The sequence below is a fragment of the Nasonia vitripennis genome (genome assembly GCF_009193385.2).
Source record: "Nasonia vitripennis strain AsymCx chromosome 5 unlocalized genomic scaffold, Nvit_psr_1.1 chr5_random0007, whole genome shotgun sequence".
NCBI lineage: Eukaryota > Metazoa > Arthropoda > Insecta > Hymenoptera > Pteromalidae > Nasonia > Nasonia vitripennis.
The window spans coordinates 1-18,573 of record NW_022279658.1 but is presented as its reverse complement, the minus strand read 5'-3'; the positions used below and the strand labels follow the sequence as shown (position 1 = coordinate 18,573).

Genomic DNA, 18,573 nt, shown 5'->3' with positions numbered 1-18,573 from the left:
ATATTTATTATTAAATTTAGATTTTTTGATAAATTCATTAAATCGTAGCAAATAGTATTATTATGGAATTCCAGACTGTAAATATTTTACTATAGATACAATAATCATTACTTTGAGAATTCATCTAAAAAACTTTCGGCTTACGAAATAATTGTAACAATGAAAAGCTCCCAAGTTTGACAACATTAAATTTTATTACAAAACGCAAAAGAGTTTGATAAACTAATTTTATTAACCTATGTTTTTTCATTTGCAAAAAAGTGTGGACTTTTTGAATTTATAAAATTATATAATTATGCAATTTATGAAATACTTTATAATTTATGAAATTACTTTTGAAATTATGCTAATTTATAAAAGCAGAAAAATAAATAATCTTTGATTGAAACATAAAACGAGACGTTATTTGTTACATACAAAATGATAGAATAAAATATCGGTAATATGTCTATACTCGTGTCTACGGTAAAGCATAGGCCTTCGGCTTGTCTGGAGGTTAGGGGTTTGGAGTCGTTTGGTTAAAAAGCACAACCATTTAGCCTATTTGTTCTTTAGGGGTTTAGGGTTTAAGGCTCTTTAGTTCACATGTACAGGCTACAAAGATCACACATTTGTAAACAAGTTTTTTTGAAAGTTAAAATTTTTTTTCGACATTTTCGTCCACCACATTGGTTTAGCCATTTTGTATTTTTAAAATCTGATATCAGATTTGTAAAGAGCAATCTCGAAAACCCCTATATACAAACCTTCTACAAAATATTATGGATTGAAGTATACTTATAGTTATTTTGTGTTAGGGGTGGTTTACCCCTAAGGGGAAGTATCTATGAAAAAACCGAAAAACTTAATTTGTTTATTATAGATGTTTACAAATTTTTTCCAAATTTTTTAGTCGTTTAAAACTTTTTTATTATATAAAATTTTTTTTCGATATTTCCGTCCGCCATATTGGATCCGCCATTTTGAATTTTCAAAATCTGATAACAGATTTGTAATCAGCGACCTCGAAAACCTCTATATACAAACTTTCTACGAAATATTATGTATTGAATTACATATTTACAGTTATTTTGTGTTAGGGGTGGTTTACCCCCTTAGGGATAATATTTATGAAAACACCGAAAGACGTCAACTAAATTTTGTTATTAAGGATGTTTAAACATTTTTTCCAATTTTTTTTAGTCGGTTTAAACATTTTTATTATAAAATTATGCCAAAAAATATGTTTTCAACCCCTAAAAAATAGGGGATGCTACCCTTACTCTTTAAATCACCATGAAATACTTGCTCTTTTTGTAAGAAATAACCTCCAATTTGTTTCATTGAAAAATATTAATTTTAAGCCGAGATATTTAAAAAAAACGCTTTTTGGGGGTTAACTTTAGGGGAGGTTTTTACCCCTTAAAAGTGAAAATTATCCGATAAAAAAAAATACGTATCTCTTATTTTTTTATGTTCTACAACATATATGAAAATCATCAAAATCGGTGAGTTCGGGTTGGGTACCTTTCCTTGTAAGAGAAAACGGGGTAGACCCAAGAAAAATGCAGAAGCCATGTTTTTCCTGTGTGAAAATCCAGAAACAGAAAAACTGGACTTTGATCATAACTTAAGTGATCTGAAGTTTCATGCTTTATTAGCAAAAATCCAGGGAGATCCGCAAACTTACAAAGAGGCAATTAACTCGACTGAGAGTGAACACTGGATTGATGCTATTAAAAATGAACTCGATGCAATAAGAGATAAGCAAGTTTACACTGTAGTCGAAAGATCAAAAATCGCTATGGTTAGCACAAAATCCAATATCATTGATACGAGATGGGTATTTAAAAGAAAAGTGAATGAAGCAGGTGAGATTAAATACAAAGGTAGATTAGTCATTCGTGGATTCAAAGACAAGAATGTGTACGACTTGCGTGAAATTACGCCCCAGTGTCCAGGATGCCATTGATCAGAGCGTATTTTTCATTAGCAAACAAATTAAAATATAAGATAAGACAATTAGATGTCGAAACAGCCTTTCTTTACGGAGAATTGTCCGAAGACATATATTTGGAAATTCCAGAGGGAGTATTAGTCAACAGAGACACTAGAAAGCGTTATGTCTGGAAATTAAATAAATCTTTGTATGGTTTAAAAATCAGCCCAAAGAAATGGAATAATAAGTTCACTGATGTTATGATTAAGCTTGGATTTCAGACAAATGATATAGATCCTTGCTAATACATACAACATACAAGTGTTGGCATAGTGTTGGCAATATTGTATGTTGATGATATTCTCTTGGCAAGCCCAAACGAGGATATACTAGACAAACTGAGCAGAAAATTGGGTCAAGAATTCAAAATCAAGGATTTAGGTAGCTCGAAAGAGTTTTTGGGAATCAAAATTGATAGAGACTTTCAAGGGCAAGTCATACGACTGAATCAAACCAAATTTATAGATAAAATGTTAGCTAGATTTGGATTTGAAAAATGTAGGCCAGTAAACACGCCTATGAGAATTAGCGAAGCTACTAGCCGTGATAGAAAAGAGGAGGAGGAGCATGAATACACAAAAAACAGCAGGATAAATCAGGTGTACCGAACCGATTATACAGAGAGGCAGTAGGGTCTCTTCTTTATCTTGCTAACGCAACTAGACCAGATATATCTTACACAGTGAATGTTCTCAGCAGACACCAAGTTAATCCAACGGTTAACGAATGGAACATGGTAAAACGTGTGTTTCAGTATCTGACAGGCACTAAACACTATGAGTTAATCTTTAATAATGCAAGAAACGATATGGTGGCTTATTCAGATGCCAGCCTATCTGACTGCAAAGATTCCTTGACAACATGCGGCTTTGTAATCAAGCTGTTTGGAAGTGCTGTGGCTTGAAAAACTCATGAGCAACAAAGTGTTGCTCTGTCCACATGCCAAGCGGAGTATCTAGCCTTGAGCGAGACATGCCAAGAAGTAATGTCCTTGCATAACTCCATATCCAGAATGGTAGAAAAGAATATGTATCCCATAATGTTGTACTGCGATAATATGGCTACTATATCCTGTGCAAAGGTAAACGTTGGAAATAGACTACGACACATGGTGGAAAGAAGAGAACACTATGTTAAAGAATGCGTAGATAAAAACTATGTAAATGTAGAATGGGTCAAGTCAAAAGATCAGCTTGAAGACATATTCACAAAAGCATTACCTGTTCAACTGCATGAGAAAGTAACTCATAAAATAATGAACATGAATGTAAACAAATGATAATCGAAATAATCTGTTTTATTTTTTGTTTAGAATCTGCAGAGGCAGACGCTCAGGTCGACAAGGAGGACTGGCTAAATAAGGAGTCTTGGGACTGAGAGCTCTGCAAGTGAGAGGGAGTGTTGGAGTATGGCTACGGCACTTGCTACACTCTGACAGTTGCGTAGAGCGCTGTGCGCATGCGTGGCACTCCCGCACATGGGCCTGTAAGCGCGTGTCCGCGCTCGGCTCCACTTCGTACCGGCAGCTCATAGAGAGCACACCTAAGTATCCGTCTAGATCTTCTCTTAAATAAAGCTTTACTATTTAACTAGAATCATACAGTGTTTATAATTATTTATCCACCTCACCACATAACTCCCTCAAAATATTTTTTATTATGATTTTGAAATGATTTTTTTTCTAGTGTATAAGTCATACTATACAATTGCAGATATCATGGTCTGCTGGATCCAGAGTACTAGGATCGAGGGCACCAGTCAAATGCCTGATCATCATTAGCACTGGATCTTCGTTATTGTTCGCTTTGAGGTACAATATGTTCTACATAATTTATTCGATTTTATATCATGAATGTAATTTATATTCTTGTAGATGCTGTATTCATAAGATGCAAGTTATACCTATGCATTTAGTGCATAAAAAATGGTTTAACAAAAAATTATTATTTACACTTAGAAATATTTTTTTTAACTTATTTTTTGCTTTTTAGATGAAAAAATAAATGGCAAGATAAAGCAGCAAGGATTATTTTCAAGAAGATGTTGTTATTAACTTCAAGAAGATGTTGTTATTATTTTCAAGAAGATGTTGTTATTATTTTCAAGAAGATGTTGTTATTAACTATGCAAATTAAACAGTCTTTGAAGATTTCTTTTAAATTGTTTTGAAAAAATAATTGCCACGGTAAAAAGTTATGTTTTTAAAACATCTACAACTTCTATACTTAACGTTTCCATGTTAAATGTTGTTAAGTGACGAAGTTCCTGGATAAATTATTTAGAAATATTATATAAAAATTACACAAAGCCAGTAAAAAGAAGATCCAGAAACTTCGACGCTTAACTAAGCCTCGAAGAAATGTACCCGAAACCAAAACAAACTTCTCCTCCCTCGGCTGAAGCGCGCGTGCACAGCCGACGCTGCAGTTTAGCCGTTGACCATAGTATTAGGCCCATAAGGCCTAATGAGTAAGACAAAGAGCGCGGCTAGGCTGAAGTAAGAAGAGAGGAGAAGTAAGTACCCCGCGTGGGAGAAAGCTTCGACTCTCTCTCAAGCATCACCTCCCCCGAAACGCCACTCCAGGGTGTGCGCTCCTAGAGAAAGGACGCTAATTTTAAGAGTTTAGATTTTGAGTAATTTGCCTTTGAGAAATTCAATAAGTTTTGTTTCATTTGAGTGTCTGATTTAATTTGTGTTTTGATAAGTTGATAATAAACATCACTGCAATCCATGTGTTGAGTTTTGGAAAATAAGTCACTCAGAATATAACTAATTTTGAGCCATTCTCCGTTTTGCTAAAACATCTTGCCAAAAAGGAGATCTAAATCCCGCAATCTTTTCCGAGCAGTCATCCCAATTTCTTTTGAGCATCCTTTCGGGTTAAATTATTTCTCAAATTCCAGAAGTCCACAGAACAAAGTAAGTAGCATTTAATTCAATATTTCTGAACTTTGACATTTCGGTTAAATCAAACAGTTCTGGCTCGACAAATTAGTGTTCTCACTGATTTCCCCCGTATGGGAGAGTAGCTAAGCGCCCACGTTTTAATAATATTTCATTGTTAGCTGGTGGAATCGGTTCTATCCTAACAAAACTGGGGGTTCGTCCGGGATCTGCTTAGCTTTTGTTGCTTGCAAAACTGTTTGGTTTTCTGTGTTTAAAATAATTTTTTTTTGTGAGTGAGTGAACATATAAAAAAAAAGATCTTAATTAAGTGCGCGTAAATACGAAAAATATTAAAAAGTCATAAGTGCGACAAAGAGAGAAACGAGAGAATATAAAAAGCAAGAGCATTGATAGGAGTTTGAAATTCGAGACGCGCGCGCAAGCACACAAAGACGCCGTGACGTCACTGCAGCCACATATCGGGTGGGACGCGCAGTAACGTCAGTGATTTTAAAATAATTTTTTTTATTATTTCTTGTGACTCTTACAATTAATAAGTTCGGACGTTTTACTAGTTAAAAATCATTGAGACCCAGTGGATATTAGGAGAGGTACCCAAATAAGACAAAACGCAATAATATTACACAATATCTTTTCTTACACCAGCAATTTTCTTTACACACTCAATGCACAAGCAGTTTGATGAGTCCTGCCACACAACATATACACATAAAAGTTCATTACAAGTACTTTGATATTACACACAAAGAGTAGAATCAAGATTTTGAAAATTGGCATCGCATTCGAGTCACACACCAACAATCTACAATATACCTCCGTAGTTTGATATCACAAATTATTGTTTACTAACCAGTACACAGAGAGACGCATAAAACAGTAACTTCCAAAACATTTACACATAGAATCACACCAATTTTCATTCTACAATTTTTTTTTTTTTTTTGCATTACATTTTGATTGCCGACACTTGACTCCAAAAACAGGCACAGTCCTACATTTTACAGTCTAATTCAGAACTAACAAAAAAAAAACACAAATTCTAATTGACACCATTCGCCTTAACACTCTGTATTTAACTAAAATTACACTTGTAACACTACACTATTTCTCTTGAATACAGAAAACACGTAGGGGTGGGCCCATTAGGACACTGCTCGTGCTCCAAAATAACCGAAACACCCAGAATCTGGTCGACGAGTAGCACTAGAGTGCACTGGCAAGTGATCGCCAGAAGTCGAGCCAGGGCCTTGACGAGGCTGCTGCGTAGAGTCTTGGACTCCGGCTTTCGCAAGAGAAAGTCTGGGCTCTTGCACTCGAACCAGCTAACTTGGGTGTAAACACGCCTATTGAGAACCTGTAAATACCAAAAATAATTAATTTCATGCGTATTTGTACCCCAGATAATAATTAATACCATAGTTTGACCACTGAGCGAGGAAACGCTAAAATTTTTGTATATGAAACCCATTCTTACACACATTTATTTGCATAACTTTGCGTAAGGCATATGGATTAACAAGGACCCATTGCTAGACGTAGTTTAGGGGAAAGGCAAGAAAGTCTAATCAAAAATATATCAAGATAGCTTGATCAGAACCAGGCGAGGACACATATAACCTGTCTAACCTAGTTTGGCGTCAAAGTATTTCTGACCAAAACCATAAATATTAATCATTTTGAACAAAACAAAATAAAATCCCAGGGTTTGGGTTAAAACACATCTATTTTGCACAAAAAGACCCAATAAATATTAATAATAATTGTCAAAAAGCGACAATTGACCCTCAGACGCGACAAATTTATAAAAAAAGTCAGCATATAGCAAGCTGATTATCTATAATTTCCTATAATTTACAGGAAAAGTATTAACAAGCAACAGAGGGAGTGTGTGATTAATAATATTTGCAAAAATTACATAATTATTGTTAATGGTACCAAAAACTTTAAGTATAGAAGCACGGCTCTAAATAAAATACGGTTTTAGAACAAGGTTTGGACTATTAAAAATAAATTTAACATTCGATTATTCAACACAAGCAACATTAGAAACACGAACAATAATTTATTAATAGCTAAGTGATAGAAGCACGGTTCAGAATACATGAAAGACGCTTGTCGCACAAATTTCTACTTTTAAATTCTCCAAGTCTATTGAATAAAAACCCCAAGTACACGACTGAGTTATTAATCACACACGCCACAATTATTGTTAATTAAAAAAAAAAAAAAAAAAATAGAGAGGGAGTAAGTGGTAAAAATATCTGTTTACACAAAACACACCCATGACGTCATGCAGACTCAGCACTGTCCTCCTTGATCTTGAGGATGTTTGTAAAAAAATTCAAGCTGCTGCTGACTGCCACGAAAGCTGAAAAGAAAGACAAAACAAGTTAATACAAAGCAACAGTTCTCGGGTTGTTTGCAAGAAATTTAATATTTATTTAATAAAAAAAAAAACTTATCTGAGTCAGCTGATAGAGTTGCAGCTGCGACATTGGGAACAATCCTGGGCCCGAACTTTGACCTTTGCAGGAACACCGTGATAGCACGTACACGCACTTTTGATTGAACGATACGAGACGACACGCACGGTTCACCTTTTGCAAAACAATTAGCAATAATTTGAAGGCGAAAAGTACACGCGGCGCAACACAAAGCAACAGCTGACGCAAACGGACTCGACTAGGGAGTTTGACTGTAGCGAGAAGTTAGGCGCGGAGCGGTGCCACACCCAAGCTAGTGACTATAGACTCGAGAGCGGGCGGACGCCATTTTGAGAGCGGCAGAGCGCGCGCGAATATTTGAATTCGAATATTGGACTTCGAGACTTTTCAAGAGAATTATTGTAAAGTAAATTCAGTAATTAAACAATTAAACTATTGCTACTGCATTTAGACCGGATTAACGAAAACAAGGGCGTGTCCATTGGAATTAAATTATTTCCTTACGACTTTGAAATATTACGTGACAGTTTGAGACCATTCAGAAACAATAGTTTTTTTTTGCATAATAGGGCTTTTACATAAATATAAATAATCTTTACGGTTAAGACTATTATTCAAACATTATATGTTAATAATTATAGGCGAATTAATTTCGAAAACACTATTTAGGGGAAATTTATTTACATAATCCATAACAACAAATAGTCATCTATTATTTTTAAATAAATTAATTAATTTTGAATTATACAAAATAATTAGCATAATTAAATTCTCTTTTCGGGAATTTTGCGAAGAAAATAAATCACGTAAATATTTTAATTGAATTTACAAAACCGGACCATCACTCTTAATTTAAATTTGACTTAAATTTTGACAGAGGACACGACACAAATTTTATTTTTCCCATTAAAAAAATGCACGATTTGACGACTCTCGTTGGATAAGCCTTTAGTTTAGACATATACCCGTGAACACTTAATATTAATTTAGTATTAATATTTTATTACAATATTTTATTGACTACTGGTTTTATTATTAAGCATTATCACCATTTATTATTATTTATCGAACCCCACAATAATTAAACGAAAATTAACTATCAAAAATCCCACAATTTCGTTTACGTTACCCCTTAATATACTTCAATATATGTATTATCTATACCCACATCATAAAATTTTAATTACAATAATAATAATAACATATGATAAATATAATATTGGGATTGTGAGGAGAGGAAATAAGGCTTTAATAAAATAGTGGCACGGAATTACGGACTCTCTATAAAGCAAGAACGTTTTAGAAGCATTTAGAGAACTATCTAGAGGATTATTTAAAATTTTCTACGACAATTAAGAGGCAGTAAATCTATTCAAAATGACAGACGAGACCGGCAATAGGACGGGTGAAAACACAGGAGCAGACTTGGCTACCACCATGGCCAATAGTTTCATGCTTATGAGTTGCGTAAGCGGCATACCAAGCTTTGACGGGAAACATACCAAGTTAAGAGACTACATACAAGATTTGAAGAATGCAAATGAACTTGTAACTGAGGCAATACGACCACAATTTATGCGAAATGTGCTGCAGAGAATAACCGGAGCAGCGAAGAAGAGTCTCAACAACAAAACCATAACAACAGTAGAAGACTTAATTAAACATTTAAAGCAGAGATTTGGTCCAGGCAGGGACTTTAGTTATTATAACACACGTATCCAGACGGTCAAGATGAGGCAAGGAGAAACTGTAGGAGATTTTTATGACGAATTGAACGTTTTACTGAGCAGTGCCAGGAATGCATTGAAAGAAGAAAAGGGAAGTGACAACCTTGACGCGATGATGGAACCATTGGAGATGCTGGCAGTCGATATATACATAAGGGGATTACCAGCTAATTTATCGGAAAGAGTGGACTTATTCAAACCAAAGAATCTACGAGAAGCATACGAAGAGGCTGTGCGACTAGAAACACGCATGGAAGCCAGGATCATACCGGACTCCAGGCCACGAGTGAATCGAAGTTATTATAATACAGAAAGAAGGGATAGTTATAATAATGGATACCGCAATGAAGGTGGCGGATGTAACAATGAAGAATACAGAAATCAAGATAGATATGACAACAGAAATCACAGACATGACGATTTTATAGGATATATACCTGAAGAAGAAGAATGTGCAGGATATGTCGAGGAGGAAGAAGCTTATGCAAGATACGACAACGAAGATGAAGACTACGTAGGCTACGTCAATGAGCCTGAACAACGCCAACGAGAATTCCAAGATAACCATAGGAGGAACAATTATAACCGGAATGACTACAACCAAAATGGTTATCAAGGTTATCAGAGAGGAAATTGTAGTGGCAACAATTACAATAGAGGAGGATACCAGCGGGGGTATAACAACAGCAACACACCAGGAGGGAGCAATTGGCCGTCGTGGAATAGAAACTATGGTCAAAGAAGCCAAAGGCAAATTTTTAATCACGAAAATGGACGTCGTGAAAATTATCAACCTAGTGGTCCGGATAGACGAGAGAATTACAATAATTATCCCAATAGCTGGAGAAACGGCAAAGGGCTCATCATGGAGAAAGAATGACGAGCCAGGAACAGAACCAACAACCTATCCAGAAACCACAGCAGAATGTGGACTACCAGAAATATCCACAACAAATACAGGGTTACAATCAAGGCAGGCAGAACCCAAATCAGAGCAGCCAGAACAACCAGGTGCAGCAAAAGGCACCAGTGATGGCGATAATGACAAGGGAACAGGAACTTCCAATATATGGACAGCCGACTGCAAGGGACCTGAAGAGTTTAATTGGGAAAATGATGAACCAACAGCAATAAAAGTACACATACCACAAGGAACCACGAAACCTTGGTTAACATTCATGATAGACAACGGAGCAAGTGTAAATCTAATCAAATTAAGTTTTATACACGATGACATGCCAATAAATATGAAAGATGTGAGGAATCTTGGAGGAATAACCACGGGAACAGTACCGATTCTAGGAGCAGTTTATTTGCTTATCAGAAATACACCAGTGAAATTCCACATAGTGACAGACGATTTTCCGACACCACACGATGGACTCTTAGGAAGAAATTATTTAAATAAGGAAGAGGCTGTCATTTCTTATTTTAACAACGCTCTAATGGTAGGCGGAGACGTGATGCACCCAATGCCATTTCTGGACAAGAAAAATAATACAGAGAGAAGAGAAAAAGGGCACATAATTCTTACAAAACCAGCAACGTGCTACAAGTCGAAGACAAGAAAGACGATAAAGAAGCACCTGTAACAGATGTATCCAAAAATGAGAAGATACCAGCAAAAACAAAACATGTTTTAAAGGCCAGAACTCGGCAAGTTGTAAGAATCAATCTAATCAGAAGTGAATTAAAAGAAGGATACATACCCAGAATCGATGTAGGGAATGAAAATGTATTTTTGGGAGAAGGAGTAGTAATTAACGACAACAACACTTGCAAAATGATGGCGATTAATACGAGTGAAGAAGACGTCATGATAGAGGTCGATGCCAAAGAATTAATACTATTTGACACGGAGCCAAATTTTCTAGAAGAAACAGACAGCGAATTTAATGGTGAAGTTATAGTGGACAGAATTAAGAGGCTAGAGAAGGTGAAAGAAACAATTAGAAGAAGTCACTTGAACCAAGAAGAACTAAAAATAGTGGACCGTATAATAGAAGATTATTTAGATAGATTTTTATTACCAGGAGACAAGTTACCGTGTATAGATATGATCCAGCACCACATACATTTAGAGGACGACATACCTATAAACACGAAACAATATAGGCATCCTCCGAAACATAAGCAAGTCGTCAGAGAGAGTGTGGAGAAGAAATTGCGAGATAAAATTATTAGAGAATCGAATTCACCATGCAACTCGCCAATATGGATAGTACCGAAGAAGCCTGACAGCCATGGAAACCCAAGATGGAGGATGGTAATCGACTTTCACGAAATCAATAAAAAGACAATCAGAGACGCCTACCCTCTGCCTAACATTTCCGACATCATGGACCAATTAGGTGGAGCAACATACTTTTCGATTTTCGACCTTGCAAGTGGATTCCAGCAGATACCAATGGCACCAGAAGACTGTTACAAGACAGCATTCACAACCCTCAACAGACATTATGAGTATACACGTTTACCAGAAGGTCTGAAGAACGCAACAGCGACATTTCAACGCTTAATGGAAAAGGCACTTAGACGTTTGCAAAACATAGAGATGTTAGTGTATTTAGATGATATTATAGTCTACAGCAAGGACTTGCAAGAACACGAACAGCGAATTAGGCATATGATGGATAGACTAAGGCTCGCCAAACTGGTACTGCAGCCAGATAAAATTGAATTTTTTAGACGAGAAGTAGGATTCCTAGGACACATAATAAGTTCCAGAGGAATTGAACCAAATCCGGAAAAGGTGGAAGCAATAACAAAGTTACCCACACCAAAGACAGCAAAGAATGTAAGAACACTACTAGGAATGTTTGGATACTACAGGAAGTACATTAAGGACTTTGCGAAGATAGCTAAGCCACTAAATGACCTGCTCAAGAAAAACGTAAAATTTGAATGGACAGAAGATTGCGAGAAAAGCTACCAGATACTGAAACATTGCCTTGTAAGAGAACCCATATTACAATTCCCAGACTTCAACAAGGAGTTCACACTGACCACTGATGCGTCAGATTACGCAATAGGAGCAGTATTAAGCCAAGAAAAGGACGGCTTCGATCACCCAGTACAATATTTGTCTAGAGCGCTCAACAAAGCCGAGAGAAATTATTCAACCACGGAGAAAGAATGCCTCGCAGTACTTTACGCCTTGCACCAGTTTAGACCTTATTTATTGTGCAGAAAATTTACACTAGTTAGTGACCACGAACCACTAAACTGGATGCACAGCAGAAAAGACCCAGGCCAAAGACTCATGAGGTGGATGTTTAGATTCATCGGGTACGAGTACACTTTTAAGTATAAACCAGGAAAGCTGAATAAAAACGCAGATGCACTATCACGGAATCGGCCAAGGGAATTGTGCAACCACGCACCAGGATACAATCAACAGGCGACATAGCAAATAAACCTAGAGGAAGAGGAAGACCCATAGGAGCCAAAACCAATAAAGAGGCACCAAAGTTGGAGCATAGCGTGATAGCTCAAAGAACTAGAGCAAGACGCGCACAAGTACAGAGTCCAGTGGGACAGTACATCAAACAAGGAGCAATACCCAGAGTACCCAAACCCGTTGCATCAAGAAAAGCCACAAAACCAGGAAAACCAGTGACAGCTAAACCCACAGCTCAAACATCGACTGAAGCGTCAACAGCAGAAACTAGCTCCATTCAGCTGAAGGAAATCCCAGAAAGTTCAACCGATGCAGACTCCGATACATCGATGACAAGTCAACCCATCTAGACGATCGTGGTTATCTTCGACAACCAACGAAGACACCGACTCAGAGAAGCCACCGATACCAGGCCCAAGGTATAGTGGACTACGACAAGAAGACACAGAGACGACGGAAGAAGAAGCAGAAGATGACGAAGTATTTTCTTTAGAAGGAAACAAGATAAAACTATAAACAACATTGCAATAGAGGTCAGCGCAATAGAAGGATCCAACACAGAAGAAAGTTCCGAAGACGAATCAATTAAGAACCTATCAGTAAAGACGACTCTAACTAGGGAAGAGGTAGAAGAAGCAAGCAGAAAATTTGAAGAGAGTATGAGAAGATATGAAATGGATAAAGACACCAATACCACAGAATCAGGGACAGAAATTGCGATACAGCTACAGATATCCTCACACTTTTCAGATGATGATGAAGTAGCAGATGAAGTACGTGAAGCAATCTACACATCCGACCCACGGTTTCAAACAGAAGAAGAAATAGATATAGATAATGTATGGAGAAAAAGCGTGCAAAAATTAATAAAAAGAGCACGACAAAAGCTACAGGAGACCACAAGAGAAGAAAACTCAGGAAGCGACTCCGACGTCGAAAGCCTGGCTGACATAATTATGCCGCCGCCAAGGAAAACATTATCTGTGACCCCGACGATAACAAGTGGTAGCCCTACAGACAAGAGCACACCACAAAATAAGACGAAAGCACGCAGGAAATTAGGAGTATTAAGTGAAATAGAAGCAGAAGATGGATCAATAATAGACATAAGATTTTCAAAACCGCCTGAAATAAGAATGCCTTTCTCCTGCCTACACCACCAGACCTAGAGCCACTAAACAAAGACTACACTCCAACAGAAAATGATCATGAATCGGAAGATGCCCCAACACACATAACATTCAAGAAGATTCCCCAGAACATAATCACCGTAAGAGAATGCATCACGCACAAAAGAGATAACATTGTTCACTTTCTATCGGCAGACTGCGACAACACTTGGCCAGTAACCAGATTATTAGTAGAAATCGGAGCCATAGACTTAACGAAAATCAAGAGTAAAAAGCCAAAGATAGGCCAAATCCTAGTCACGCCATTCAAAAAACATCACATATTCACAGTAATAATGAAAGACAAATGCTTCAACGTAATAAAAATAGAAAATTTAAACAAGGGACTTCGGAATCTAAAAGAAACACTCATCAATAAAAAAATTACAAGTATCCGAATAGCGAGAAAAGGAGACATATTAGACCAATTAGAATCACCAATAATTTTAGACGTACTCTACAAACATTTTCACGGAAGCAGAATAAGAGTGACAATGTGTTATGGAAAGCACAAGTACCAGCTGAAAAACACAGAAAGGAAATAATTAGCCATCTTCACGACAGTCTAACAGGAGGACCCAAGGGAATCAATCAAACTTACCAAAAAATAAGAGAACGATATTATTGGCCAGGAATGAGGAACGATGTTCAAGACTACATTCGAAGATGTGCAGAATGTCAAGAGCAGAAAATAGAGATATTCAAAACTAGAGAGCCGATGATAATAACCGATACACCGATAGAGGCTTTTGACAAAGTATCGATCGACACAGTAGGAAAACTTAAGATGACCCCGAGAGGAAATTGCCATCTATTGACAATGCAATGCAACCTAACCAAATATTTAATAGCCATAAAAAATCTCAACGCCACAACAATAGCAGATGCATTGGCAAAGTATCTCATTTGTCAATTTGGGGCTCCGAGAGCCATACTCTCCGACAGAGGAACCAGTTTTCTGTCAAAAATAGGAATCATTATTGAAATTGTTCAAAATAAACCATCTAACGACGTCTGGATATAGGCCTCAGACGAATGGGTCACTGGAAAGAAGCCACGCCCCACTTATAGAGTTCATTAGAATATACTCCGAAAGGTATGACGATTGGGACCATTTAACACCATTTGCAACATTCACTTACAACACTAGTGTACACGCAGCAACTAATTTCACTCCTTTTGAATTCGTTTACGGGCGAATAGCGCGTTTCCCTTTGAGAATACCATCCGACGAAAAACTAAAAACCTACAATGTTTACATGCGCGACCTAGTATTAAGGTTAGAAGAAATGAAAATTTTAGCAGGCGAAACCCAAATAGCGAATAAAATTAAAACAAAGGACAGGTATGACGAGAAAGTCAGAGCCTTTAAGGGTAGAGTAGGCGGATATACGAGACTAATAAATGAACCCCGTGTAAGCAAATTTGATGCGTATAGGAATAAACCATTGAGAATAATTCTTAGGTAGGAAAAATGTCCTTCTAGAATACCCGAATAGAAAGCGCATACGAAAACATATAGATAAATTGAAAGCCGTAGAGGATAAGTCCGATAACGAGGATTCAGACTTTTTCAACTAATCGATAACCATGTTACAGGATGAAAATTTTAGAAATAATAATAATAATATTTAATCTACTCAACGTGAGGAGATGCGAACCCATGTACCAGATAGAACCCCTAAACCCCAATCCCGGAATATACTTCGAGAAGCTGGACATGATCAGGATCAAAAAGGCGACGTGGAAGCTCAACATCTACATTGACGTCGAGGACTTCATGCAGACGCACAACGCAACGGACTCGTACAAAGAAATATTCGAGATCTGCAAGAAAGTAATGGAAGAAAGAAAATACAGACACGCCCTAGCCATTGACGTACTGCAAATAAAAGAACAAGAATTAGCAAAGACTCAAGAAAAGATAAAAGAGACAATAGCAAGTCTAGGACACACACAGTACCCCACAGCACGAATTCCAAGAAGCATCAGGACAAAGAGACTAGTACCACTAGGCATAATTGGAAGTATAAGTAGCAGTTTGTTCGGACTCGTGACTAACGACGAAGTGGACAACATAAATAAAAATATAGACCAGCTCTTCCAGGACCAAAGCAAAATGGTTCATTTACTAGACGAGAATTCCCACATAATCTCAGCAAAATTTGAGGAATTATACAACGTAACCAGCAACCACCAGAAAGTGTTGCAAGGATTCGAAAAAGAATTAACAAAGACGATCAAAACAATACTACGAGAAAAAGATCAAATGAAGTACCAAGTTGAAGTAGTAATATACGTTAAACGACTAGAATCGACATTGGACCATGTGATTAAAAGTAATGAGAAATTACTAGAAATCCTACGAAAATTAAAGAAGGAAAAGTACACCCAGACCTTATGAAACAGGACATGGTTCAACAAATGAATATAGATGTAAAAAGAGTGAGTCAAGATTTAGAATTCCACCACCACCAGAGCACATGAGAGCCGAAAAATTAGCCAGAATATCGGAAATTGACGCCATTCACCAGAATGGGCGAACATTAGCAGTGCTACATCTACCTCTAGTAGATCGCATGCCTTATCAATTGTACAAGATGCATCCTATTAACATACCACAAAACATGAAAAATGAAACGATGGGACAAGCCTTCATAAGACCATCACATGAATACATCGCCATTAGCTACGATCATACCAGATACATAAAATTCAATGAGGACCAAAGAAAAATCTGCATTAAAACACACTATGCAGACATATGCCCAATACTAGGAGCACTCATGAATGTCCCAGAATCAAGAGACTGTGAAATAACATTGCTCTTGAACCCCAGTCAAAAGGCCATTACACAATGTGATATACGATACAGACTGAGCGAACAAACTCAGTGGACGTACCTAAATTATGACAATCATGGCTCTATTCAACAATTCGACCAGAAATACTAAACATCATTTGCCAAAACAAACATGAAAACAAGGTCACGATAAAAGACGCAGGAATCGTTCACATAGCACCAATATGCATAGGAACAACGGCTGAGGCGACCATCACCGGAGAAGTTACCAGGAACACCGAGTTTACCTACGTATACAAACCAGAAATAAACTTAAAAATAACAGATATTTACCCCCTATTGAATCAAGAAGACACTAGTTTAGAAGTGCACAGCTCAGAAAACATAGATGTGCTAGGACCAAATATGGCCAACAATGACGGAAGGCCATTGCATGAAATAGTCAGCAAACTAAGAGAAATAGGTGAACATAAACGACAAAACTACAGTACAAACACAGTACTATATGGAAGCATGACCGTCCAATTAATAATAGTAACGATAATAATAATTATCATCATAAAGATGAAGTGTCTAAGAAAATGGCGCTGCCCAAAGAATAAGAAGCGCAGAAACCCATCATCGAGAATAAACACCAAAAGACAAAAGATCGAAACAAAAGATGAGGAAATCGAACTCGAAGACATTCTAGGCAGCCATAAAAGCCACACAATCTGCGACTAGACCGCGAAAACCCTAAAACGAACGCGCAATCAACAACAAAGAAATTTGCACTACCCAAACAAGAAGCAGAATGCTCATGAGTGAATGAAATTAAAATTTTGAATTTCCAGGACGCTTGTACATGGCAAAACAATGCTTAACCAATCAAATTTTTTTCTCTAACATGATTGATGTAATCTATTTGCAGACAAAGGAATACACAATGGACTTTAGACCAAGAACAAACATTTCAATGTTCTGCGATGTAGACATACCACTATCAAACATAATAGAGAATTTGAAAGAGCAGGAGAACCCCAGAACGCCCGTGTAGAAAAACACAAATATTAACGAGAGACCAAAAAGATAACGCTATCTTTCAACTCAGAAAGAGAGATAGCAAAAGCATATGAACTCAGATCCCTATTAGCCAAGCAAAATAAATTAAAGAGGAACAGCAAGAGAGCAGCACCATACCAAACTCCCATGATAACCACAGGACCAAAACAGCAATCGAGATTTGATAGACCTCACTCCAAAAGAAGAACCAACAGTTAGATCTGAAGTACACGTGGTTAATCAACCATCAGGAACAGACTGTTCTGCCTACTGCCTTGGGACGGCAATGATAGAGACAAAGACGAAATGTTCTTCAGACATTTCGCCCAGTTTCGGGACACTAGCATACTACGAAACAGTCAGAGACAAAAAGGGACGTTTGTCATACGGATACGTGCAATATTTCACACAAGAAGACACCAAAGCCGCCAAGGAAGAGAGTGAGTGAACCCAATGTACAAAGCAACATTTGCCGAAACCGCGAAGACTACCACGTGCAGCGCAAGGAACCGCAAATACTAAATTCCATGAAAGATGCAAACAGATGATAGAAGTAGAAAATATACAACTTACATGAAATAACATGCAAAAAGCAAATAGCTTGGACCCAAGACAATGTCAGTGAAGACCCACTGAGCAAGTTACAGCCACTACAGGAGACAATTATGGAATTAAAAGAAAAAATAGCAAAACTGGAAAATCAAAAGGAAAACAACCGACATCCACAACACCCAGGACAAATAGAGTGAGCCATGAAAGACCCAAGACCCCAGAAGCCACCCTCCCTGACCTAGATGAAAATGATAGCAGTATGAGCATAGAATAAGACAGATAAATTTACATTTTGCGACCGTGTTATATAACCATAATAAACAATAGTTAGGACCAATGACCCTGTATGAATGAATGAATGCATAAACGAAAATACATCGCATGAATTAAAATAACCAAATACACATAACTATAATTATCATACCACTCTCTTTGAATTAATTTACAGATATGGACCAAGTTTTGAAAAATATCGTCACCTCAATCGTCTTCGACGAGTTTTGGACCATGTCACAATCTGTTTTGACCCCGCGGGAAAACTCCCTATGGTA

The 18,573-nt window shown here is 37.1% G+C and overlaps 1 protein-coding gene across 9 annotated transcripts in view; it reads left to right on the top strand.

Moving 5' to 3' along the window:
- The window catches only part of LOC107982113, a 729,835-nt gene extending 725,125 nt beyond the window's left edge, over nt 1-4,710 (top strand). For 4 of the 9 annotated variants that reach the window (XR_004345312.1, XR_004228129.2, XR_004228132.2 and 1 more), the window contains 2 exons: nt 3,691-3,788; nt 3,970-4,138. Coding sequence is in view for 3 of the 9 variants with exons in the window: in XM_031933120.1 (XP_031788980.1) it covers nt 3,691-3,788; nt 3,852-3,905; nt 3,970 (153 nt within the window). In the remaining 6 variants the exon portion in view is untranslated. Of the gene's footprint in view, nt 1-3,690; nt 3,789-3,851; nt 3,906-3,969 lie in introns of those variants that run through there. The other 5 variants (XR_004345313.1, XM_031933120.1, XM_031933124.1 and 2 more) reach the window with 4 other exon arrangements.
- Nucleotides 4,711-18,573: the final 13,863 nt, after the last annotated feature.